Source organism: Melospiza georgiana, chromosome 1 (assembly GCF_028018845.1).
Source record: "Melospiza georgiana isolate bMelGeo1 chromosome 1, bMelGeo1.pri, whole genome shotgun sequence".
Classification (NCBI taxonomy): Eukaryota; Metazoa; Chordata; class Aves; order Passeriformes; family Passerellidae; genus Melospiza; species Melospiza georgiana.
The window spans coordinates 81,228,845-81,254,730 of NC_080430.1; the positions used below are offsets into that span (position 1 = coordinate 81,228,845).

Here is a 25,886-nt window from a genome sequence, read left to right on the forward strand (position 1 = left end):
AGCTGTGATTCATACACTGTTGAAAGTGGAACAAGTTAAGCCATTGAAGTGACTAAACAGCTCTGTGACACTTCCACAGCAGAAGTTACTCTAATACATTGCCAAATAAACGTTTTTCATTTATGCACCAAGTAAGTTTCTGACAAAAATCTTCCCCTCAAAATAATCTATGTGTTTATAAACAAAAGTTATGATAAAGCCACCACAGATGAATAAAACTGTCAGGTTACTAAAGCTGAATAGAAATTCATGCAGTGTACTGAGAGAAGCTTAATTCTTAATGGGTGGCAGTAGCCAGCTGGCTTCTCTGCAGCTTTCAAACCAGAATGAACCCGGGAAATTACATAAATTACCTTGTTTTTAGATACAAAATTAAGGTTGAAGACTGCACAAGGTTGCACAGCAAAGCAAAAAGAAAGCAAACAGTTTACAGCAGGGGGTGAAAAGAGACTAGAGCTTACCCATACATGTTCAGCAGTGCAGAATTACAGATTTTACAGGGCAATGACTTTCTGCAGTAACACGTTATTCCATAAAAGAGAGCTTGGCAACAAAAATCCAGTGGGGAAAAATCACAAACTCATCTTTAAAAAACTATTAACTTTCTCTCAGTGTGAACTTTTGAGCAACTTCCAGTCATGTTTTTTCTATTCTTTGTAAGAGAAGTAGCATGAAGTTCCCTAAACAAACCATCAAATCCTCTGATCTCAGTAAGAACTTTATCCAGCGGCCAGACAGCTCTAACATACGGAGAGAAAAACTGCATACAAAACTCAATCCAGTCACAGAAGGAGGTTCTACTCTTTTCATCTGCTCTTTGTGTCTTATCAGAATTAAAATTAGAGAGGGAAATAAAATTCTGAATCCCTGACAGGCAAATGTTTCACTCAGCAGATTTCTTTTCTTGATCTAAATATAGCACAGACTAAGAAACATCTGCTTGAGTGAGCCTGCATCCTGTAGTACCTCTTTCCTAAGTTCTTGGGAGCATGCCATTAGTCACTGAGATGGTATTATTTCAATTGTCTGCAACATCCTGGAAGTTTCAGTGTTTCCATCATGGGCCTCTATCCATTTAAGTCCCATCTCTGCAATCTCCTGAAAGACTGCAATTAAATAAGACCCTACTGTATTTTGCTGAATATAAACAGAGAACAATTGTTTTTGAGTAAATACTTCACCCAAGAGCACAGAGCTAGTTATTAGGGTAAAATATCCATCACACTCTTTCATGAGTTATTTTTTCATTTTTATAATACTGGTTTTTGGATATGCAGTCTGCCTTTTCAGCAGGCTCAGGCAAAGAAAGGCACATGGTTTCTGCATGTAAAAACTGCAAATTCCTCTTTCTGCCCCCATCCTCCAGCAGAGTGTTGCAGTATGTGCATTACCACAGGCACAGCTGTTGAAGGACCTATTATTTGTACAGGGCCAAATGTTGCAGTGGTGCTCCCTAACAAGTATGTCTGGGCATAGGAAGGGGCTAGCGTGTGTATGCCTGCCTGAAAGCTTTGGTTTTGAGGATATGCACAAAAAATGTGTCTTTTTAAAAACAAAAACCTTAAGATGTTAAATACCACAGAGGTTTGTCTTCCAGGGCCTCTCAGTGGCCTCTCAGTGGCGTTTAAGATGTTAAATGCCTGCATTTTTTTTTCATTAGATATAATTATCTTTAAAAGCTTCAAATACCCCTATCTATCCTATGGTTATAAAGGAATTAATTTCTGATTCTGAATAAATTCATCCTTGCAGCAAAACCAAGTTTCCCACATGTTCATAAAATTACATCAACTACTATTACCCTGTTAACATTTGCCCTATTTCTTAACTGAATAAGAGAAAAATGTCTATACATAGCTTAATAGAGCATAAAGGCCTACTTCTGCCTCACTTTTGTCAAGCACTCTGTGCTATTTCAGTAACTCTGAGACTTACATTTCATCCTTTTTCCAAGCAAAGAAGCTACCAGTACTAAAAACCTCAAGAGAAGAAAAGCTGTGCTGGCAAACTGAATTCCAGTCCTACCAGCAGTAAGCCACTACACATTCGAGTGTGCAGCCACTGAGAGTGTTTCTCATTTCTGATTTTAAAGTGTCCTCCACAACTCTCACAAGATGAGCAGCATATCAAAATACTGACCAGAATGCACTTCATATCTTTTACCAGACCTGTTACATTGATCACTGCTGTGCTATAATGACACAATAAAAGCATTAGAGATGCATGAGCCAAACAGATAAAGCCTCTTGGAATGGGGGCATCCAAGAGATGCTTTGCTGCTGGAAACAGCCTGCAGAGGAGAAAGCAGCCTTTTTGGTGACATTTAACCTGTAGACCACTAGCACAGAAAGATCAAATACCCAGGAGGGGCATGCAACCAAAGGAACAGGGCTGTCATCTCAGAGTCTGCCTCAAGACAAAATTAATGCGAGGCTGTGCTATGGACACCCTCCCATACTGCAGAGCAAAGAGTATTTCCAGCAGTGAGTTGTGAGACAAAATCAGACTACTATCAACAAGCTTTTTTGAATCAAAGGCACATGCCTCATAGGTAGATGTGAATGAAGGGGCAGCACAGAGCCAGACCCCCTCTGCCCTCCCTTGCACTGGCACCCTCAAAAGGATGTCACCTTCCTTCCAAAGCTTGCATAGACCACTGCTTCATTACTTTGGTAATGATGGCTTTGTATCTGAAAACATAGCCAATTCCACTTCCCTTCTCCTTGTTTCAACCTCAGTCTATTCTGGAGCAAAATTTAGTTTGAGTAAGAATGAAAAAAGTAGACTCATGTCTTCTAGCAACACCATTAAGCACACTGTGTTTACATAAAAAGCGCTCTGAGCTATTTTATAATCAACTTGTCAGAATACACACAAAAGGCTATATGCAAAAACCCAACAGGCTCTTAAGAGATCATTCTCTTCCACATACAGTCAGCCTGATCTGCATTCCCACACTTGACTCCAGCTAGGAAAATATCTGTTGCTCTATTTTGGCACCACAACAAACACCTGGCTTGGACAGGATTTCAGTCTTCCCACTCACAGATGCTGAGGGAGCCATTTTGGAGAGAGAGTGTGTGCACATGTGTACATCTGTGTATGGAAGAATTTGAACTCACACCAAAATGCTGTTCATCTCTAGTCTGTGCCACACTTCACAGCAGAGACTATTGAGACTCCTGCTCCCATGTTCTGCACACAACCTTTTATGATAACTGCATATTTGTTACTGCTATCTTTAAGTGTTATCTTTTACCTCTGCAATTTTTTTTCTCACCTCATCCCCTGCCATCTTTTAAAATGCCCAAAGGCACAAAAGCCATAAGGGTTCCACTGTCTTGCAGTGGTCTGTTTCAGATGTTCAGGGGCATCTTACCCATCCTCAGGCCAGGAATCTGTCAAGACATAGTACTTCCAATGCAAAGATCCTGACAGGGATATTTATGATCCCCACTTTTAAAGCTTGTTGGTGCACACCTTAACTTCAGTACATCACTTCTTGAAGAGTCTGGCTTATAGATTGAAATTTCTCACTGTATGCATGGGAGCCAAAGATCAATATTCACAACCTTACAACTTTAAAACTAGTAATAACATAGCAGCATGTGACCACAATTTACAAACAGCAAGCAACTGATTTTCTTAGATCACCACTAAGCAAAATGAGTGATACCACTACATAACACTGTACTTCTGTCATTTCTGAATAGCTCCTTTTTCTCCCCAGTGAAAAATGTTGTCTGTTGAAGTTAGTCTGTGAAGAGTCTGAGAACCTATATATTGGGTTTCTGATATTTGCAAGCCACAGGGAGCTCTACCAGCTTGCAACCACCTCACTACAAAACTTCTGGTAAGGCTAAAGACAGACAGTATTTTCCATGTGCATCACAACAGGCTGCTGCACACATAGCACAGAGCTGCTCTGTGCATACGGACAGCAAAAGTCTGTTACTTTCAGGACGAGCTTTTTGTGGCAAGCACACTGTTGAAAGCAGAAACTGTGCTGATTTACTCAGCATGAACAGAGTGGGAGTACTGGGCAGTCACTGAAGGGCTGCTGCTTCCAAGAGAAGCAAAGAAAAATTGCAGGCAAATTCTGCATCAGGTATAAAGGTTATGTAAATCTACAGGGGAGAAGTGGTAATGGAATACTCTCATCCAAATGAAAAGCATTCATTGAATGAGAAGTATTTCTGGGGAAAAGAATAAAACATACTGAAGCATCCTACTTCAAAGAAATCGAGGGACTGGAAGGATATGGAGCCAGATTTCAAAGTCTCAAACAGCCAACAACTCAGACAAACAGCTTTTCTAAGCTCTGCAGCTCCCTCCAAACTGTTACACACAAACAGGAATTTAACTCTTAATGTCTATGTTTTTACCAGAAAAAATATATAAAAAAAGATACTAGACACAGAATTTACCCTGAGTATTTCAAGGGCAAAACGCATTAGTGGTGTTTTCCTTTGGGTTTTTTTTGTGTTGTGGGGGTTGACTGATTGGTGGTTGGGCTTTTTGGTGCTCTTTTTAAGTATTTTTTTTTATTTAACCACTAAAGCACCTCCTTCTGGTTCAAGAACTAACCTATTATCCTACTACTACAACTCCACTCTTCACTATCTACAAGAGCACATTAATTCCTTCACAATACAGCAGAAAGGTTATGCTGCTTACAGGTATGCACTAATTTATTCAGCGACTTCCCACATCCTGCAGGATGAGGAACACAATTCTCCTGCCAATAAGCATGGATGGCTTTCAGGTTAGGGCATTTTTATCTTCCATCTGCTTTGTGATGCCTTCTCAGCACCCCATACGCATGTTTGATAACAAACAACATGCTCTTGAAAATAGATCAGAATACAGAAAGCACAGGAGAGCTTTGAGCTTGCTGTTTCTTTGCACCTGAACCAAGAGCTAGTCTACCAAATATGAACCCCCTGCCTCACTCCCTCATCTGTATTTTTAAGTAGACTGCAAACATATAAAAATACATCCTTCAAAAATAGGTAGTATTAAAATTTTTTTTTGCATTGCTACGTAGAAAGGTCATTCATACCACAAAGCCAGAAAAAAAAATCAACATCAACCACTATAGTACTTTTACCCCAAAGTTTGGACTGCAAAGAGGCTTCCATAGTAACAGCTGTGTGTACTTACAGACTCAAAATAATTGCCTTTTTCCCAAAGAAATAAATCAAAATACAGAATATCTATTTTTTTTCTTTTCAATAAAACATTATTATCTAGGGGAGCAGTGGCAATGTGCCAGCACATCTGGATCAGCCTTCCAGAATTATTCAACAGTGACTCACATATCAGTCTGCCTTTCAGGGTTTTTTTCAATTTTGAAAGCAAATCCTTTTACACTCTTGGTCTTTCACCACTACAACCAACTGCACTTTATTTTAATACTATTCCAGCTGTTGTTTTTCATGCTAAGAGAAACAGGTAATGAAGAGATATATATGAAAAAAAAAGAACACATTTCAGCAGCTGACTGCTCCTGTGCTTTATAACAGATAAGGACCAGTACTATTTGCTTGAGAAAGTGAAACAAAAAAACTGCCCCCTAAGAACAGTTTAAGAAACAGCATTTATATTTTGTTTGAACAAGCAGTGTCCTGTGAGAGCACTGGCAAGGAACCATCTAGCAGAAAACTGATGGGGGAGCTATGTACTCATGTCTAAAGCTAAAAAGTAATTCAGTCCTGACCTCCTTCAAAGACCAACTGCCTTGTGCTTTTGTTTCAAGTGCAAAGCAGATGTTTCACTTACAAAAAACTCCCACTCTTATCCTCTAGGAGGTTTTGCTGAAGAAGCTACTTTGAATACTATACTTTGCCACTGAACAGACCATTTCACAGTGTACAGTGTGAGGAAGGAAGGCACACTGGAACATGCTGTGATCTAGAAGCTTTTCATATTTTCACTGAGTTTGAACAGTGAGGAGATTTAACATGAGCTCAAAACAGAAAACAATTAACCTAAGATTGTCAAAAACCAAAACACCTTGCTGAAGTCCTTATTCTTGCTGAAGCCTGTTGCACCTTCTCCTAAGAGCTTGTAAATTCACATTCTGTGTTTTGAATTCGAGCAAAAAAAGCTAATCTTACTGAAAATTAGTGTGGCAGAATCTTCTTTTTCCTGGTGACCTTGGAAGAAGACTAAAAATCGCAAACATGAGGCAAACCATTGTCATTATCATGCCCTAATGAGCTTGTCATTATCAAGATCTTTAGGTTGCAAAGAACTCTCAATACACCAGATAAAAGTGCGATGTGCAAAACACAGAAACAAAGTCTTTTGGGGCAACAAGGTTGCTTTCAGTAGCCTTGTACTTCTGCCACACATTTTGGTCTCCTGAACCATGTCTGTCCAACCATGGGTCTGGTAAGTCCAGCAGGAGAGCTGGTTGGGTAAAAAAATTAAAAGAGCACAGTATCTCCCTCCACAATGCTGACTTTTAGCTGTACCAGTTCCCTGATATGACCCTTCTCCCTCCGCTGTGACTGAACAAGTGTACTTGTGTACTTGTGCAACAAAGGAGGTAAAAGCTGTGTCTGAAAGTAAAAACTCGAAATAAAATCAAATTTTAAAAATCCTTAAGCAGAACCACATGCTACCCCAGCCCACAATCCACAGTGAATTACAAACCAAAACTCATCATACAACACAGGTTTTCATGGTGTCCCATGGCAAGGTTCTAACAATGAAAGCAACACTGGATAATACTGGGTTTAGGACTTGAAGTTATCATCACAATTAGTGGAAGTTTTACCTCTTTAACGTGAGTGTGAAAGGACACAGACATGTCCAGCAGGATCTTGCGCTGCTCCACACGCCTGACGAAATCCTGTATCCGGTCTTCGAGCTGATGGGCAGCTTGATAAATTTCCTCTGGGTCACACTCCCCAGTCTGAGCAAGCTGCTCCGCTGCTTCTAGGAGCTTATCTGCATTCGTATATGTGTTCTGGGGAGAAATAAGTTGGTTTCACAGGATTAAATGAAAGAAAAGTCAGTCAGTGCCATTTAAAGCCACTCCACTAATAAAAACAAAATTACAAAAAGGCCCTGGGAATGTACTTGTCTTTCTTCTTTTTGTAAAGGCAGCACAATATAATCTTACTAAAGATTTTGTTACATTTCCATATAATTTTCCACACTTAACTGTGAATAAATTCCTTAGCTCCTTATTTATGTCTATTCAAATGTCTCCTCGACACAAAACTTAGAATTAGTATTTTGTATACACATCTAGAAATAAAGATCAGCCTAAATGCTTAATCCACTACATGCCAACTGGCCTCCTTCAATACTGGAAAAATCACTACAGTCAAGGACAGAAGACTTTTCAAATGTGCACTACTAGAGCTGAAGAAATTCTAACTGCTGACACTTAACATCAAGCCCACACACCCAGCACGAAGGTGGAAAGCGACCAAGCACAGAAAGAGAACATTTCTCTCCATCCTTAAAAAAGTCAGGCATCCAAAATTCATGCATCAAGTGTGTATCATCATTTGTGAAAAAGCAGCAGCATAGGAAGATTTAGAAATGAGCTATGGGCAAGTGTCCTAGTGGAATAGTGTCCCCATACATCCTAGGATTAACAAATGCAGATCAGAAGGCCTATAAGAGACTTGAGACCAAGCAGAAAACAACAGAAAACAACAACTCTGATGTGCTAGGAGTCCCATGGTGCAGAGAAGAGACAGGTGTCTAACAACTCTTAAAGCTCTGCATTTGCAACCTGCCTCAGTATCTTTCTTGTTAATTTGGAACAGGATTGAGTCCAAACTTTTGTTATATTTTAGGTGCTCTTTTTGAACCTAACTTGGGTTTTCATGGTTTAGAATGGTTCTCAAAACTCTCATCAAGGAAGGTTAAAAGGATGTTAACCACTGAAAAAAATAACTGAAGCCAAATCTAGACTAAAGAAGCTTTGCTCATGTCACACTATTAGGTCTTCTGATAGGTTTGCACTACAGACTAAAAAAAGAAGAAAGCATTCTTGACAATATGAACTACACCTTTTCCTTCTCCTTTCTGCCCTTCCATGTTCTCCCAACCTCAATTACATCAGGTAAAAACAATCCTTGCTAAAATAAATTAAGCCTATGCAAATGTGCTTTTCTTTGCCATAAATATAGTATCACACCTCTAATTAACATTATAATATCCACAAAAATTAAATCCAAGTCCAGCCCCAAAACTGAACTAAAGGGCAGGAAATAAGAGCTCTCCCCCAGGGTATCAAGGTAAATTATCAGACAAGCCCAGGACAGATTACATGACTCAGTGAAGCTTTCACATATTTGGGGAGAGCTCCCCCTAAATTTATTATGATCTATTTATGCAAGGAATTGAATCCACGCTGTTACTTGACTTGGACTATGTAACTCTCAGCCCTTCCTTAACTCTCAGCTTTTTAGTTGCATGGAGAGATGGAGAACTCCTTCCTGGTTTCCCTGGGAATGCCTGCAGAGACAAACGCGAGCTTATGCTATCCAGTGGGGAGCAGAGTGCTCCAGGCCCCAGAGCACTGTCTCAGGCCAGGCTGGCCCTGAACACACTGAGCTGGGCCTGGTGTTCTGCCTTCCAGGGCTGCAGCTCACATGTGTCCAGGGGCAAGGCACAGAGCCTCAAGGCGCTCCTCAAACAACAACTACTTCACCGGCCCAGAGCACCACACCCAGCTGCAGATGGCTGAAACAGAAGTTTCCCATTTTAATGAAGACTTTATCTCACATGTGAAGCATTGTTTACGAATTCCAAGAGTATCTTCCGCATTACACAGGCCCAGGCACATCTGACTTCTCTTTCTGTAAAGGGGATGGTGAGCTGCCTGTATTTAGAAAAGATCACAGCCTGGATTCTGCTTCAAAAGGGGCTGCAATTCTCAAACCTAGCAGTGGGCACATGCCTTGTTGCTCAAATTTCACTTCCAAGTAGAGCTGGAGTATAATATAAACTGCTCTTTGGATAGAAATCACATCACCTAGGTGCTCAGTACTACCTACTGCCTCTCCCAGCTCTCTGCTCACTTCTAAACAATGCTCAGAGGGAAAAAAAACAGTCATGCAAAAATTTTGAAAATACTTGTCCCAAGGGGCAGCCTCACGTTGAAAGTTAGGCAAAGAGAGCAAGAGTTCTTCCTTAATGGTGCTTATGCCAATTTCCTAAATTGAAGGAAAGGAAAGGAAAGGAGCCTTCAGGGTGACAAACTTCCTCAGGGTCTCCTCACTAGCACACTCTCCTCAGATCCCAGGGGAGAAGGAGCCCTGTAAGAACTTCAAGATGACCTGTAGTCCCCATCCTTCTGTGCAAGTCTTTAAATAGGCATTGCTCTCCAAAATTATGAAAAATTCTCTATAATGGAATTTACCACCTTCCCCAGCTACAAATTCCATAATTTTTCCCATCTTTCTGTTAAATAATGTTTTCTCAATATTATTCACAAAGAACAAACACCATATTTTTAGAAAGCATATGAAGTGCCACATCAAAGAAAACCCAAAGATTAAATTTCAGACACTACTGCAGAAATGACTACTACTGACAATAAACAGAAATAATTGGAGATATGGACTGCACTTCAAACAACTTGGAGTTTACTGTGCTCTGGAAAGGGAAGAGGGACACATGGATGGCTGGAGACCAGCAGAGGTGTACAAATCATTAAAGGTACAGAAAATAAGATAGATGACTCATTAAGTACAGTGGACACTATCACATTTAAGCATCAGACAATACACTTAAAATGAAAAAGCAAAGTACTTTTCATCTAAGGAGCAATTAAATTGCATAACTCATTGCCACAGGGCGTGGAATACATTCCAAGATCATAAAGGGGTTGAAAAAGTAGCCCAATTAAGGAAAGAAAAGTCCATCAGTGACTGGTTCAGATGCATCCTTCAGTTCCAACATCAAACAGGCTGGGAGGGTAAAGGTAACTTTTTAAGCATACAGTCCCTTTTCTTTATGCATCTGGTGATAGCCACAAGCGAGTTTAAGACATGGACCTTTAATTTGATGTATTGCAACCATTTATGGGTAAAGTTCAGAACCAGTCCAAATTCATAACCCATTTTTATAACCTTAAAGGAGATGGAAACAGGTGTTGGTAGGGAAATGAATGGTGTATTCAGACAAGATCTGCAATGAGCTTTCCTGTGCATCTCTTGCACCAAGAAGACTTACCTGTGGAAAACCCACTAATTAATTGTTGCCATACACCTTTTGTGGTTTTTGAGCATAGACTACTGTCAAAAAGTGGACAGAGATGACATTTGAAACAAAAAAAGCTGATTTAGAATTTCAGACAAAAATGCACAGAGAAGTACAACTGCAATATTGACCTGTATCCAGTGCTTGTAAGCTGAAAATTCATGCCAATAAGTGACTCAATTATGTCAAAATTTGGACACTTAACACTTTAACTGAATGGTCTTATGGACACAAAGGTGAACATGGAGAGAGAGTCAAAAAAGAAAGAAAAAGATGGGTAAGTAGAAGTTGAACTGGACAGGCTTCACATGAAAAGAAAAACACGATTTTACAATAGTGGGTGCAAGTCAAAGTATGTATGTGTAAAATTAATTTGGAATCAGAATTTAAGGAGGATTATTAGCTGAGTTTTGACTACCTAGCTTTTGTAGTGGTAATAAAAAGTGTTAAATAAAGAGAAACAAACCTTCATTTCACATGAATTTAGAAGTGAATAATTTGTGAGACTACAGTCCATTGACTGGAACGTCTATTTTATTTGACACACAGCTTATTTTAACATCTCTTTGAACGCTGTTGAGGAAATGGCACCTCATTCACATTAAAAAAAGAATGTGGGAAAAAGCAGAAAGGAAGAAAAAAGAAAAAATAATTTTCACTCCCCTCAAAATCAGGAGTTAGCCTTTGACCAGAAACATGTCAACATAACTGCAGACTCCCTGGAGTTGCCAGAACATTGCCATGCCAGTGACACTTCATTTAACATTACTCTCAGCTTCTGGCTGGAACTGACTGAAAACCCCTAATAATGCCCAGAGTACTATTAAAAACAAACAAAACCAAAATCACAACAGAAAGAGCAACAACAATAACAAAAAAAGCTCAAAATAAAAAAAACACAACAAAGACCTGGACCAACCAGAAATGTAGGCAGAAAATAAGTCAGCCAAAAGTTACTGATGCTTTAACAAGGAGTGCAGAGTCCTGCTTTCTACTTGAACATAATCTTCCTTGTAACAGCAACAACAGGAATGCCTTTTGGGCTGCTTATATTCAGTTTTACAGCAAGTAAGAGGAACAACTCAGAGGGTGTGCCTCTCTTGGCAGTAACTCACTACAGATTCAAGAGTTAGAGATGAAAAAAATACTTATTAGATCATTTTGTCCATCCTTCTATCAGTGGAAGATAGTCCCCTGTAGTATATTTAAGTTCTTTGACCAATCTAAGTTTTCAGTATCTCCATAAATAGAACTTACACCCATTCCCTGAAGAGATAATTTCAAACTCCAGTAACATTCAGTTTGGGGAAGTTTTTAGCAAACATTTGCTTTAAAATTTTCTGCTTTAAAGTCTAATGCAAATTAACAAGATGCTTTTTTTAACATCCAAGTAACATTTCTATGCACTTCGTCCACTTTTGGCTACTCAAACATTTTCTTCTTATTTTCCCAAATAATACAGTATTAAGTATGAGATCATTCAGGCTTTGTTAAGTATCTTACAGAAATAGACTCCTGCTTGTCTGACCCAGAAAAATAAGTATTTCCACATGGAAAACGTTACTTTTTACTAAAAATTAAGTAATAGACATGCATATAGAAAATCCAGCATGTATATATACAAAAGTAACAAAACCTATTCTTTTTGAAAATTTTACAGGAAATCAATATTGAGGAAGTTTTCTGATGCTATTTCAAGTCCTCAGCCACTGGAGTGCTCCAAGACTGTACTTACAATAAAATTTTATCAAGAGTTTAATCTTCCACTAGACAGGCAAACTGTAAACAACACTTGTGATGCATTCCCCATAACAGGTGACACTGCCAAGCTCCTGCATCCAATGCCACAATTATCTAATAATGTTGTCTTCTGTTTGACTGAAGCACCCCTATATCAACCTCACCTTCGGAGATTTTTCTTCATTAATCTTGGAAATAATGTTTTCTCTTACCAATCATTAAGCCTGGACAGACAGCGCATGTTCCTAATGGGGAGGATTCTAGCCTTCAGCTTCCGTCACAAGGTTGTTCTTCACCTCACATCCCCCCTTTTAGAGGCTAACAGCTACACCAGCTCCTTGTTAACTTCCCTGCATTCCTTTGAATCTCTATTTGTTTTGATTTTTTTTCACATAAAGTTGAGTTCTGAACTTGTATCATAACTTAAGGCTAAACTAAAGGTTATTCAGAAAAGGAGGACATTTACAAACTCAATTGTATTTAAAGAAAAAAAACTTAAGCCAGGTTGGCCAGTTTGCTGGCTCACCTGGTTTCTTTGGAGTACCCCTGCCTCTCCATGAGACTGCAGTGAGAATGTGGGAGCTCCCCAAGCTTAAAGTCAGAAAGCAAGACTTTCAATTCATCTCCATCCTCTCTTACAGGCTGCATGAAAGTTAAAATCCTAGAATCCCATGGAACTAAGCTACTTTTAAGAGGAGAACTTTCATTCTTCTGTATATCAATATTTGAAAGAATGCTTTTGAAATAATAATTATACTACTACTATCACTAAGAATAATAATAATGATGATGCCAGAGCAGTTCTATTTTACTTTAAGGCTCACACCCTCTAGGACTATGGAAGTTTGTCTTTTTCATCTCGAAGCTAGAGCATAAAGCAGAAATGCAATAAAAACTTGCAACAGAAACAAAACAGTCCCTTCCTGGAATGGAATGTTTTGTAGTGGGGCTCCCTCTGCACAGCTCTTAAGTGCAAAAGCAGGAATTTTTCATTTATTTCCATGACAAGTGTACAGTCCTTCATGTGATTGCTTTTACCTGTGCAACCTCCTCGAAGTCTTCATGGCGTTTCTGCAAAGCTCTGGCCCGATGCAGGGATTTTCCCACTCCAGTGTGTTTGCTAAGAAAAGCTTCTCCATGGTTTTCAATCCAATCCAACACCTGTGGTACAGAAGAGAGACACACAGAAATCCTGAGTTGCTGTATTAAATGTTACAACAAAAAGACAATTATTCAAGCATTTGAGAAGCTGTAAAGGCACTGCTGAAAAAGAACTGAACTGCTGGATTAAAACACAATGTTGCCACTGAAGGACATTAATTACATCTCATTTAACTTTTCTCAAGGCAGTAATTAGCTCAAACTAGCAAAATAGTACGATTCAAGATTATATCTGTACTTTGAAGCCTACAAAGGACAACCCCATTTCTCCACATTCATCAATTTGACAGTAATCTGATCCAAGTGGCAAGACCCCTTGAGAGGGTCGCTCTAATCTGTTTACACCTTCAGCTGACATTTTTCTGCAAGGTTAACATTAATGAAGCTTGCATATTGCTGGTGAATAACACAGTGAAGTTCTACTTTAGATGAGAACTCACTTCACCTTCTACATATCATTAAGTCAAGAAGTAAGATTCAGTAGTAACTAACTTCAATTAACACAAGAAAAATTAGCTGAAATCATTATGAGATAAATGTCTGTATTCAGAGCATATGAAGGAATATGCTCCAGCTCTTAAGAAGCATCTATCACCTCAAAATATCAGACATAATTGTTTATTGTAAATTTTATCGCTGAAAAAGTGGTGAACAAAAGACATTTTAAAGACCTTTATGCTTCTACCACTGGGTAGAATGACTGGGCTGACAGTTTTATAAACAGTAAAAACTGTACATGTAATTAGCTTCTGTCAATTAACACAAAAGATTCCAGCACACATACCAAATTTCTGATGAGTGAATGAACAAAAACATCTAACCTCTCTTCAAACTACTACTTCCTAGCCATAACTTAATCCATTAGTTCAGTATGCACATGGTATTCAATTTTTTGGAAGATACTCAAAAGGTTCAAGAATGACATTTAGAATTAAAAACAACAGCACATAAGCAATTATCTGAAGTCAGCTAACCATATCTACACAGCACTTACACAGTGGTGCAGAACACCTTACCTAGCATTTACCTTCAGCGTTCTTGTTTCTTTAAAACATTAATATTTTAGTTGGTTTTGAAAATAACTTCCAAAAGCCTGTACTGTATCTCTTACCTACTAGTGTCCTTTACTCTGATTTCTAAAGTTGGGTGACGTTTCTCCCCAGTTTTCTTTTACTGAAAGTGTAACTGAGTTTAACTAAAGAGAGACTTTTTTTTCCTTCCACACAGATTTGAGAGCCATTCCTGCAACATCACTCTCGATCACATTCAATACACACATAATCCCACACACCATTCCCATGAAAAACATCCATGCTTTCTTTAGAAAAAGAATGAAAACATGGTTTTCTCATTTATCTTGACCATGCAAGTATTTTTCCGTTTGCAAGCTCTCTCCTACTGGACATCTTCAAAACAACAAACAATTCCCTAATACCCCAAAATACAGCCACTTCAAATCACCAACACTTCATTAAATCTCCATACTTAACTTCTGCAATACTTGTTTTCCCAGTAAGTATTGCCAAAAGAATATTATTGTGTTTTAGGTCAACACAAGTTTTCATTTTCTTCTTTCAAGGTAAAATATTGATCAGAAAAAGGAGAGTGAGGAGCTAAACATAGCCTCAGTTATTATTACCAATACTTTTGACTAGTTTCAGGAGACTACTTGTCCCGTTATAAAAAGAGCTGAAAAGAGATATGTTTGGATGAAATAATTAGACTGGACTCTGGAGACTACTAACAGTTACAAGCTAACAAATGAAATCAACAGTAAAATCAGTCCCAGAAAGCATGGGATGAAATGCAGAAAGCAGCCCAGGGAGAATGATTTTTGCTTCGAATAATGCTGAATAACTTCTCAAGGGAAGAAATTGTCATAGAAATTCAGTACACAGATCATGACATAAACCACTCAACTAGAAAAACATTACTGCCTCGAAGTGAAATCAGTATGAATACACATCTCATTAGTGTTCAGTCTTCACACCTTGATTCTTAAAAAAACTGAGGAAGCACTCTTGGGAATTTTACAGCATGTAGAGGCAGAGTCAAGTTAGGCTCTTCTCATCAGTAAGTGCTTTGCATACCACTTCAATCAAAGTACAATACCATTACTGGCACTGATACCAGCCTTTTAGCAACTTACCTCTCTCCCAGGAAGGGGAAGCAAATGTATAAGAGTTACAGAAATCATCACACTGAGACACTAAGGACTCTTCTACCAATACTGAAAGCAAATGGAATTCAGTCTGGTACTTAAGTAATCCATAGAAGTCTAAGAGGCTCAACACTTTTCAGTCAAAGGGTGAATAGTGAATCAACCTCCACTGCAGCAAGTTGCTTTAATGATGCAATTAAGTTCTACTGCAGTCTCAGCAAAACCATCCTTATGCCCAGGATCTAGAAAAATGCTTACATTTCTAACTCCCAAAAGAATACATGAAAGAAGAAACTACTATGGAAAGACAGCTTCATTTAAAAAAAATCATTGCTCATGGCTGCAAAATATGTGGTATATTGCTTGTAGAAGTAAGCCTGATCTTTTGCAGATTCATGGTGCTTCTTTGCACCAGTCTTTCCCACATTATTATCCATTCCTCACCCCCCACCCCTTTACCTACTTTACATACATTCACTATTCTGATCTCCACTTACTTGCTGCTGACATAGCATTCAGAAGGGGAAGATGGAAATATCTGCATTTCTGATCTTCGGACAGTTAAAATGCGGAAATACTCTCTCAAAAAAAGTCCCATTTTACACTGGAACCGCCTTCAAAAGCCACATGGGAATCACACAGTGAAATCATGTTGTTGCTAGCAAGTAGCAAGCATTCATGGCCCGCCCTTCATTACTCAAGGCTGAAATCAGTGACTGTAACCTGTTTTCAGGCAGGCAGATCAAGCAGGAAGCAGCACATTTATCCAGAAGGGACAGAGAAGACACTCACTATGATCAAATAAATGTATTTTTGGGGGGGAAAAACCCCAAGCCAAACCAAATCAAAACACACCCCCCCCAAACAATAACAACAAAAATAAGTAATCCCTGTCCCACCCCCCCCCCCAAAAGAAAAAAAAAAAAAAAAAAAACCCTCAAAACACTTCCTACCATCATGTTTTACTAATTTCTGGCTTGCAAGCTATCAGGAGAGTTTTTCAGGCACCAAAACTCCAATCATACAAGTGTCAGCCAGTATCACTCTACCAGAAGCATCATCTTTATGCACAATTTTGACCTTTCATGGCCTAGAAAAGCAGACCATATTGCTGTTCCAAGTCTGCTTTATTGCTTCATATCAGAATAATTCAGCTCTGTTCCTTAGGTGAAAGGCTGAGTATTATCTACTTGTAAGCTTATTAACTCTTAAACATAAAATCATACTTTTACTAGCATGAAGAAGGGCTGAGTGCCAGTGGCCAGACTTTTTTTTTTTAAATTAATATAAACACCCAATTTTTTAGATGTTAATATACAAACTAACTGGGAACTAGATCTCCCAGCATGCTTCTGCTACCTAAAGTCAAACTTAGAATTCCATTCAGTTTAAGACTGTTATACATTTTCACATTTCAAATGTCAGATTTTCTGTTATTCACTTCTTATCTACTGTTTTCATTATTTCATGCACTGCTTTCCTTACTACTTGCTCAGTAGTACATCAGCAGATGACTCTTGGTGTACTCAAGACACCACCACAATGTTTCTGTTGATTTGGAAAGCTCCACTAGAAACAGCTTTCCAGTGTACAAGAACGTGCAAGACAGAAGAAAAAACCCAATGAGCTTTCTAAGGTGGAAGTAACATAAAGTGAAGTACCAGCTCAACACGGCCAATTCCCTCCTCCAACTCCACTCTGTCACTCACTTAACACTTCCATGGACTGAGTTACTTCATTAATCCAGCAGAGGGAGGAGGAAATCAGACTCATGCCTAAGGACAGTTATAGATTCACTTACAATGCTCTTGGTTGCTTGCCATTATGTGCAAACTAACTATAAACAGTGGCAGAGGGCCACACTTAGCTTATTCTCAAATGAAAAAAAACCCACCACATTTAACTTTACTAACAATAGTTAAAAGATGTTTTCATGTTATCTTCTCAATCAATCTTGAGTTTGTTTAACATTTGAACAAAGAGAGAATGAGCTAACAAAAACTCAAGTATTTTAGAAAGAAAGTTGCTTTGGAGCTCTACATAAACCATTCCAGAACTGTCTCGGATATAAATTAAATAATACCTCAAACCAGAGTAACGTCATGCATTGAATGGTGTTAATGAGTATTCAAATGAAAAACTAACATTGCTCAGATAAATTAGGATGATCTGATAAAGTTGTTTTGCCTTTTTTTTGCAAGAAAAAATAATGTTTTTATTTGAGATCACTTTTTTCCCCCCAGGTAAATTTCCAAAGCTGAGGGAACTACAATCTCTAAGACATCTGCTGTGGCTATTAGAGTAATCTGTCTGGTATGGATGTTGAATGGTCATTGTCCTACAGATTGACCTGCACTGAAATGCCAGTATGAAAAGTTGTATTATGAACGGGAACAGCAACCAAACTTCACACTGTGATTCATAATGCAGTGCCAAAAATACCCAATATCTGTAAAGTTAAGTTAAAGCAACATAAAGAGTTATACTTGCACATGCAGCATTTCAGCAATTAACAGTCATTACAGAGATAAACCAAAGGACAGCTCAATCTCTGACAGTGGTAATTACTGCATACTAAGGGAAGGGCTTAGGAAGACAGCAAGCAAGGGCTGCATCTCTGTACACATCTAGCTTGAAATTTCATGTGGTTGATAAAGATGTGCATTAGGCACAAGGCTGCAGCTTTAACCTGTCAAGAGGATCTCTTTCTACCTTAATTCAATGTCTTGCAAAGCATACAAAGAAACCACAGGCATAAACAGGATGAAAGAAATTTCACCACCAGTAGGTAAAGCATGTGCTGAATAATAAGTCACTGTGGATCAACATTCTCGAGTCAACTGGTTCACACTGAAAATTTCTGGTGTACTCACAATCCACATCCATGACTTGGGTAGCAAATTCCTGATACTGGAAGTTATAAAAATATGTAAAGCTGTCCACTTTGATTTTTTCAAATCTGCAACTACTTCATCTTAAATGCAACAGTTCCAAAGGCTGATGAGTCCAATACAGAGAAGAAAAATCCAGCATCTTGCTGAAGAACCTGGTGGTGACTGCACAATGACTTGAGTTTAATGATGGGTTATTTGCCATCTTCAAAGAACAAAGCAGTCTGAGACTAACTCCTCCACACCAACAGCCATGATTTAGGATGGAGCAGAAAATGAAAGTTTCCTACAAGCATTTTAGGACTCCCAAGATACTAAAAGTAAAGAGTAGGAGCAGTACAGTAAGACTCCGCAGCATTTAATGAACACCTTCCCCCAGGAAATAAATTGCCTAAAGCCTGGCCTACAGGCCTGAAACTTGAATTATGCACCTGGCAAATTACCTCAGGAGACCCCTTGGCCTAGATTGCCTAAGTAGGTCCTACTTGAACTCAATTCAAACTAGAGGAGGAAGTTTTACCATCCAATCCATACTTTTTGGCACCAGACTGCTGAAAGGACCTACATTTTTCTCTGAGAATCAAACTACTGTGTTAATTTCAGTTTCTGAAGATTCCTTATGAAGCCTTTTCAATTTAAGATGTGATTAATTTGTGGGCTCATCACAGAATCACAGCATATTCTTGAGTTGGCCCTTCACTGACTACTCATGCAAGTACCAGCACTGGACACTCCTTACTAGCCACTACTTATGTTGTAATCTTCATGGAGAGCCTCAAGGATTTAGACAATGGCATAATTAATGGAATCTTCTGTTCTCTGTGCCCTTGCTGACCATTCATAACATTCCCTCTGCTTTCTTCCACTTTTTTTGTCAGCTAATACTCTTCATGTCTTTCTACATCCTTTGTCACATCTCAGCGTTGACAATCTGGATAACAGTCTGTCTTCCAATGTTTGCTTCTTTTTAGATTAAAAAAAAGTAATAAAGTTTTGAAGATTTTGTAAAATTTACTGCTAAGTATTTAAGTTATTTTCTTTAATTATATGAAGAGATAGTCACCAGACGTCAAAGAAACTTCAGTTATCAGGATTGCTCAGTCTCCCCATCATCTGCCTAAATTACCTTTTTCAACTACTGTAAATTATGAAAATCAGTTATTTCACTCCCAACTGCTCACACCCAGTATCTTCTTGAAACAGAAAAGTACAAGAAATTTAGCTAAAAGTGCAACTAATTATGATGAAAAAAGATTACTTTAACCAGAACTATGGCTATCTATCTAAAAATCTCCATTCAGAAGTTGTAATTTGTGGATATTATTACACTGAAATGAAAGACCATGATCAGCAAATACTGGCCATCTTTAGTTTTTTATGAAGATGAGCTCTTAAAGGAAAATTACTCATGTCTCTGTTAATTGAAGTTCAAAGCTAACATTTTATGCTTATTAAAAATCCATCAAGCAAGGAATTTTATTTTGTTTTACTTTCAAACACAAAGGTGTGTCAGAGATACTAATGCCTTTATGTAACTACTAACTTTCACAGATATTGTCATAATAATAAAAAAATAGCAGGTAATAACAATTAATTCAAGAACAGTGTTATTATCAGAAAGTAATCTCATCTGTAATTTTTATAATTATAATTATTTAAATTGTTTTAAATTATAATTTTTGTAATTTTTAGAATAACTACTCTCAGGTTTTAAAGAAACACTATTAAGTCAATTAAGTATCACTGAGGATTTAAAACCAAAATTTTACAGAATAACACTATTAATTTTTTGCATGTTACAACAAGAAGCCTTTTTGACACTTCAAGTCCAGAATTTAACCTAGAATGTGAATGTCAGTTTCCAGCACAAACTCAGAACAGCTGCCTATATTAAAAATCTTTTTCATCATATATGACTTAAAATAAATAAATTAATTTAAAATCAGAACACTATGAAGTGGAACTAACTTTCAACTATAATTCTTATCCTTAATAGTCAATAGCTAAATTCTGATAATACAGAGAACATGGTATCATTCAGTCAATCCCATGCAACTACTCACTTGTTGTACAAAAAAACCCATGGAAATCAGCAGTGAAAACTCACCTGTCAGTGCCATCAGGCTGACAGAATACAAAGGCATTCAGGCAAGTGAAACAAAACCTACCTGTTGAACATCCTGCTGAAAAACGCAGAGCTGCAGCCGCTGGTGCAAGCGGACCTTTCGATGCTGCCAGATGTTTTCCAGTTGGCGCTGGTGATGCAAGACTTCATGGATGACATCCAGGACGTGATGAACTGCTTTGGAGTAGTTGGCAGACGCGGTGAGGGAATCAGAGCTCCCAGGAGTCAAAGGTCTCTGAAGTTTATCAAGGAGTGACTTCCCATCTTGGCTCACCTGACCACCAGAAAGGATGAAGAATTACAGGTCTTGCCAAAAGCTTGTTGGGCTACTACTTCGTACCCCACCCCTTCTCTCAGTTCTAAATGTCTTCAAGAACTCAGAGAGCAATGATGAAGACTTATTTTATTGCAGAAATTATTACCTACATGCAGCTGCTATAGGAAAAATATATTCTCCTTCTCTGTAAAATAATTTTAAGAAGTATCACTCTTCTAAATAACAGCCTGTCTTTCCATTTCTTCATTACTTTAAGAATGACTTTCCTTCAGTTTTGGGATTTTTTGTTTGGTTTGAGTTTTCTGTTGTTGTTGTGAGCTTTTTTAAAAAAACTAGTTGAATCTAACTTTGAATAAATATTCATCTCTTTCCCTAGTCAACAAAAGACCTAAAATTAAGCATTTGTCCAGAATTATCCTTCCAAAACCATCTCTCTCTTCATTTGATGTAAAGGTGAACAGGGAGGTTACTTTCCGTAGGTTAATATTTGAAAAATACATTTAAACCAACAGATATAAAACTTAGTACATTATTCAATCTGACACGATTTACAACTTCTAAATTATTACTGTTACTGGTAAGCCAAGGGAAAACTTTTGTAATGGCAAACTTAATTCTGATTAAATCACTTAAATCCTTTCCACGTAGCATAGAAAGATACTGTTTTCCAAAATGTGTTTAACTACTGATACTGACAGGAAACATTTGTCATTTCAAACTGTTGTCTTCTCTGATTTATATCACAGCAGAAATATTGAGATTTACCTTGCATGCTAATTAAAAAGCAAAAATCCTCTCTAATCTGGTCACTACCAACATTTAGCGTTAAAACCACTTTTTATTGGTGTTTACCCTGTCAGTCACTTTTAGCATGAAGCTCAGAGAGCTGTTACAATTCAGTATCATTCAGCTACCTGCAAAGAACTTTTCTAACAGCTCATTTAGCAAGTAGGAACAAAAATCATCTGAAACCACAAGACACAAGTATAAAGAATAGCCTGAATCCATCAAATCCACACTATGTCAGAAACACCAAATTTGCCAAGGCCTTCCCCCAGTAGCTCTTTTCAACAATTTCTACTAAGTCTAGGCACATGTTACATTTGTTATTCGGTAGTCAAACAGATCCAAATGAAAATTCTTTTCTGATAATTAGGCTACACGGGAGTTTATTTCTCAGTTTCAGTTCAAGCTCTTTCATTTTAGAAATGAGTATCAACACAGAGAATGATGCTCACTTCTGAAATTAGCTCCAGTAAAGTCAGGTCAGCAGAAAAAATGCATAGTCCATAGCATAGTTACAATGATATCTTTTTTCTTTTCTGTATCCAGAAGAATTATCTAGTAAGTCCTTCAAGTATTTCAAGATAATGGACTTCAATTATCCATTCAGAGTCCATAAAATCTAGGTGAAAAAAAGTTACTGTGACAGCCCCTTGATCTTATTAGTTTATTAGCTTTACAAAACAAATGACTGCACAAATTTTCCTTTGGAGTTAATACACTAAAATTTTCTTCCTTCCTAGTGCATGACTGCCTTAAGATTTCAGTGAGATGTATAACTTTATTTATATATATATAACTTCATTTAAGGCACATCTGCTGGATTTTCAGGCATACCAGCTGTCTCATCCTGTAAGCTAGTAAGTTGCTTTACTAGTAATATACAGTAATTACCCTCAGTAAAATCAGACTGTCTAGTCTTAAAAGCATTTACTTTCTTAAAATTACTGTCTTCTACCTTACAACCAAGCCGTGTTGTCAAGACATTGCAATCTAAAATGAATGACAGTGTTGTGATTCCCAAAGTGTTGCTCTCTCTCTTCCCCCACTGTTCATTCATCACAAAATGAAAGGAGCTCCGTACTGTAACAGAAATGAAATCATACATCTAATAATGATAAGCAATAGCTCTCTAATATCCTGACACAGAAAGATGCCTCCATCAATCTTCAAAAAGGAATGCACGCTTGGAAAAAGCAAAATTAAACCTTCTGCCCAGAGGAGGAAGACAAGTTGTACATACACATACAGTTATTACTTCTGCACCAATTCTGGTTGCTAAAGACAAAACTGGTTTTTTACCAGATGGAGGAAAGTAATGACCAGAAATCAGAAGAAAGGCACTTAGTGCTCTTTTATCCCTTTGAGCAGCACCAGTGAAGATTTTGTTAAAATATCTAGCTAGCCTAAAGTCAAAAGCTACAGCTTTGAAATCCTAAATAAATTTTCAAGGTACATCGCAAAGCAATCCTATAATCTACCAGTCTAATTTATTTTCTGTATGCATCACCAGCAAGCAAACATTATTTAACATGCTAATCCTAAACAGTACTTATTTACACTTAACAGCAGGCTCATCCAGTCACATCCCTGACAAAAAACAAAGAACCCACACAAAACCAACTCAAACCAAACAGAACCAGCTAGAAAAAATTAAACCTCAGCCCTTCATAATCACTATTCTTGAGAAATCTAGCCTTTCTCCTCCTTGCTGGACTCTCATGAAGCATTCATCCCAGACTGCCTCTCCACATAAATCTGTTACAATCATGCTATGTCTCTGTCCCTCCCAATGACCAAAGCTTATAATGAAGTCAAGAAACGTTACTACAAAACATGCTTTCAAGAATGAGTTAAAAGAGTTACATGTAGGTAAAACTGCAATATTATCAGGTGTGACAGTATGTCATTAGATCAGTTGACACAGAAGCATGGCACAGAGCAAAAATAGGGATATCAATGTGTATTTTACACAAAAGAACAAGAATTCATGGACCTTGGCCATCTAACTCAAGGTCACAAAGTTTATGCAGGCCCTAAGTTGGCAGGTATTCAAAAAACCTGGTTTTGATACACTACCAATAGGACAGATGATCAGCACTAAACTTACCCTTCCTTACTGCTAAATGAAATGTGACTTGAACCAACTTTGATATAGGAAACTGAATCCTAAGTCATCAGAAAGTAGTTTTAACTTTAATGTAATGTATAAATCACAACCATTAATTAAAACCCACATAACTTCCTTTTAAAGACAGGTGCAAGCTGTGGCCTAAGCTATCCTGTATCCACTGATCATTTTTACCATGATTTAACCAAACACAGAATTTCAGTACAGAACTCCTGTATTTAATCCAGAACAACATCAGTCCAATTGAAAAGCAAAAACAGTTTTACCCAACAATGAGAACAACCCTGACAGAAGGAGGAAAGACAAGTAAAATAGGATATGCAGAAAACACCTGTTAGATAATAATAGTGAATACTATTGATTTCCGCTAAGTTATGCACAACAGAAAACTCCAAATTTGAAAGAAAGCAAATGGATAGTTGAGTCATCATTTTATAGATCACCTTCAGAATAAGCATTTATTTTATCTTATATTTTATCCTAAGTTGTAAATACAACTACTAGAAATAGTGACAATAGTGTGTGCTGAGTCCAAGATTAGAGCACCAGCACAGGATATGCTAATCTTACAAATGCTGACTACACAGGCATCCTTAGCTCATTTAAGTGTCTGTGAGGTTGATGAGACTAAGTGCATTACCTGCTGGCTTCTCAAGTAACATCCTTTGGTAGTTAAGGTTTTTTTGGTGAGGCAATTTCAGAGATGGATTTTCAAAATACACTTAGAGAAATCCACGCCAACAGAATACCTTCCCAAAGAATGCCCAGCTAACTTCCCTTGAAGTAAATGCCTAAACAATAGTATCCCACTGCTATTAAAAGGCAGTAACATGAAAATGCAAATTAAAACATATTTAGTACTTTAGCGCTCCAAGGGTTGTTTGTACCACACATGGTTAAATCTATCCTTTTAATTTCTTTCCCAAGGTTACAGGGAGGACTTTAACACTTCACTTTTGAACAACAACAGCAAAATCCAATATATAAAATTTAAAAAGCAGTTCAGCGCTCGAGTTTCCAACTAACTCCTCATGCAACAAGTGCTGAATCATGATCCAAACTTAACACGACACAATTTTATCTAAGGAAACAAACAAAACACTGACCTCAGAGTAAGCCAAAGTAATGTGCTCATATATCCCTTGATGATGATGGATAGCATCTTCTAAATCTTGCAGCTCTGAGGGAAGCTCCACCTCACCACAGGCTTTACACCATGAGTCCACATTGCTCATGTACTGCAAAAAAGACATTCGGCTTTGATTTCAGGTTCTACCATGAAGTACACACATGATGGTGACATACAAAAGTACATTCATCTGCATGACACACACTGAAAAGGCCTCTTTTAAGCAAAAAGTCTTTACAGTATTTCTCTCCTAAAGAACCAGAAATTTATATCAGAATAGAAAGAAACATTCAAGTCTGACTATACGTGCGCTTTTAGGTATCTGAAAATTGTGTTTTTAGGTATCTGAAACTCATTGAGCTGTTAGGAGACAGGCAGGCTTAGCTGGATGTTGTCAGTCTTCAGAACCAATTTAACTGTTGGCAATATTGATGCTTCAAGTTTACTCTTGCTCCTTTTCTTGACTTTGCAGCTAAGAAGTTTCCTTCATCCTGCACCTAGCACTTCAAAAACACAAAAGCCAACTAAGGTCTTGTTTACACAAGGAAGTAAAACATGCTACTACTTTCAAGTCCAGACCCTTGGTTTTTACCCTTCAGCTCCCTGTGCAGACACTCATGGTATCATGAGGTTTATCACCTCACCTCTTTTTAATCTTCAGAGAAAACCATGTTACTTTGCACATGCACACAAAGAATTACTGGTGAACCATTCACTGAAACACTCCATCTTTTGCTGGAAAGAGGTTATCAAGGAAGCAAAGCAGTGTCAGGGCACAGCGAATTCACACCTCAGTCCCCAAAGAACTAACTTCTATGTGCAGAGAAGCACTAAATCCATTTGGCAAGCTACTACAGCAGCAAGCATGTAAGGGATTTACAACTTAAGTGGAGGTCTCTTAGGACTAGCATTGAACTTTGAGCACACAGCTATATCAGCATAGTTGCTTGAGTCAAGCCTTTCAGGGGAAATTGAGGATACTGCAACAGAAATCTCTTCTGCAGACAATTTAACTTATCTCTGAAGCTAAGCTGTCTTGATAAACAAGAAACTGCCATCACAGCTATATGCAAACCAGAAGTTCTGCCAACTTACTTCTTCGCTGCTAGGGGGCATGAATTTTATACCCCTGTTATGCTAGGAAGAGAAAGAGGAAAAACAATCTGTTTTTCCAGGAGTTTTCATGTGTTGAACCTAGTACAGCCAAGCACATGTGAGCTCTGTAAAGTAAATTTCCTCTATTCATATCAAGTTT

General features: G+C 37.9%; 1 protein-coding gene across 2 annotated transcripts in view; it reads right to left on the reverse strand.

The window, feature by feature from the left end:
• TRIO (trio Rho guanine nucleotide exchange factor) overlaps positions 1-25,886 on the reverse strand; it is a 245,234-nt gene that overhangs the window by 126,360 nt on the left and 92,988 nt on the right. For both annotated transcript variants that reach the window (XM_058036549.1, XM_058036559.1), the window contains exons 8-11: positions 24,609-24,740; positions 20,355-20,585; positions 13,012-13,134; positions 6,785-6,976 (exon numbers count right to left, since the gene is read on the reverse strand). In XM_058036549.1, coding sequence (XP_057892532.1) covers positions 6,785-6,976; positions 13,012-13,134; positions 20,355-20,585; positions 24,609-24,740 — 678 coding nt within the window. The remainder of the gene's footprint in view (positions 1-6,784; positions 6,977-13,011; positions 13,135-20,354; positions 20,586-24,608; positions 24,741-25,886) is intronic.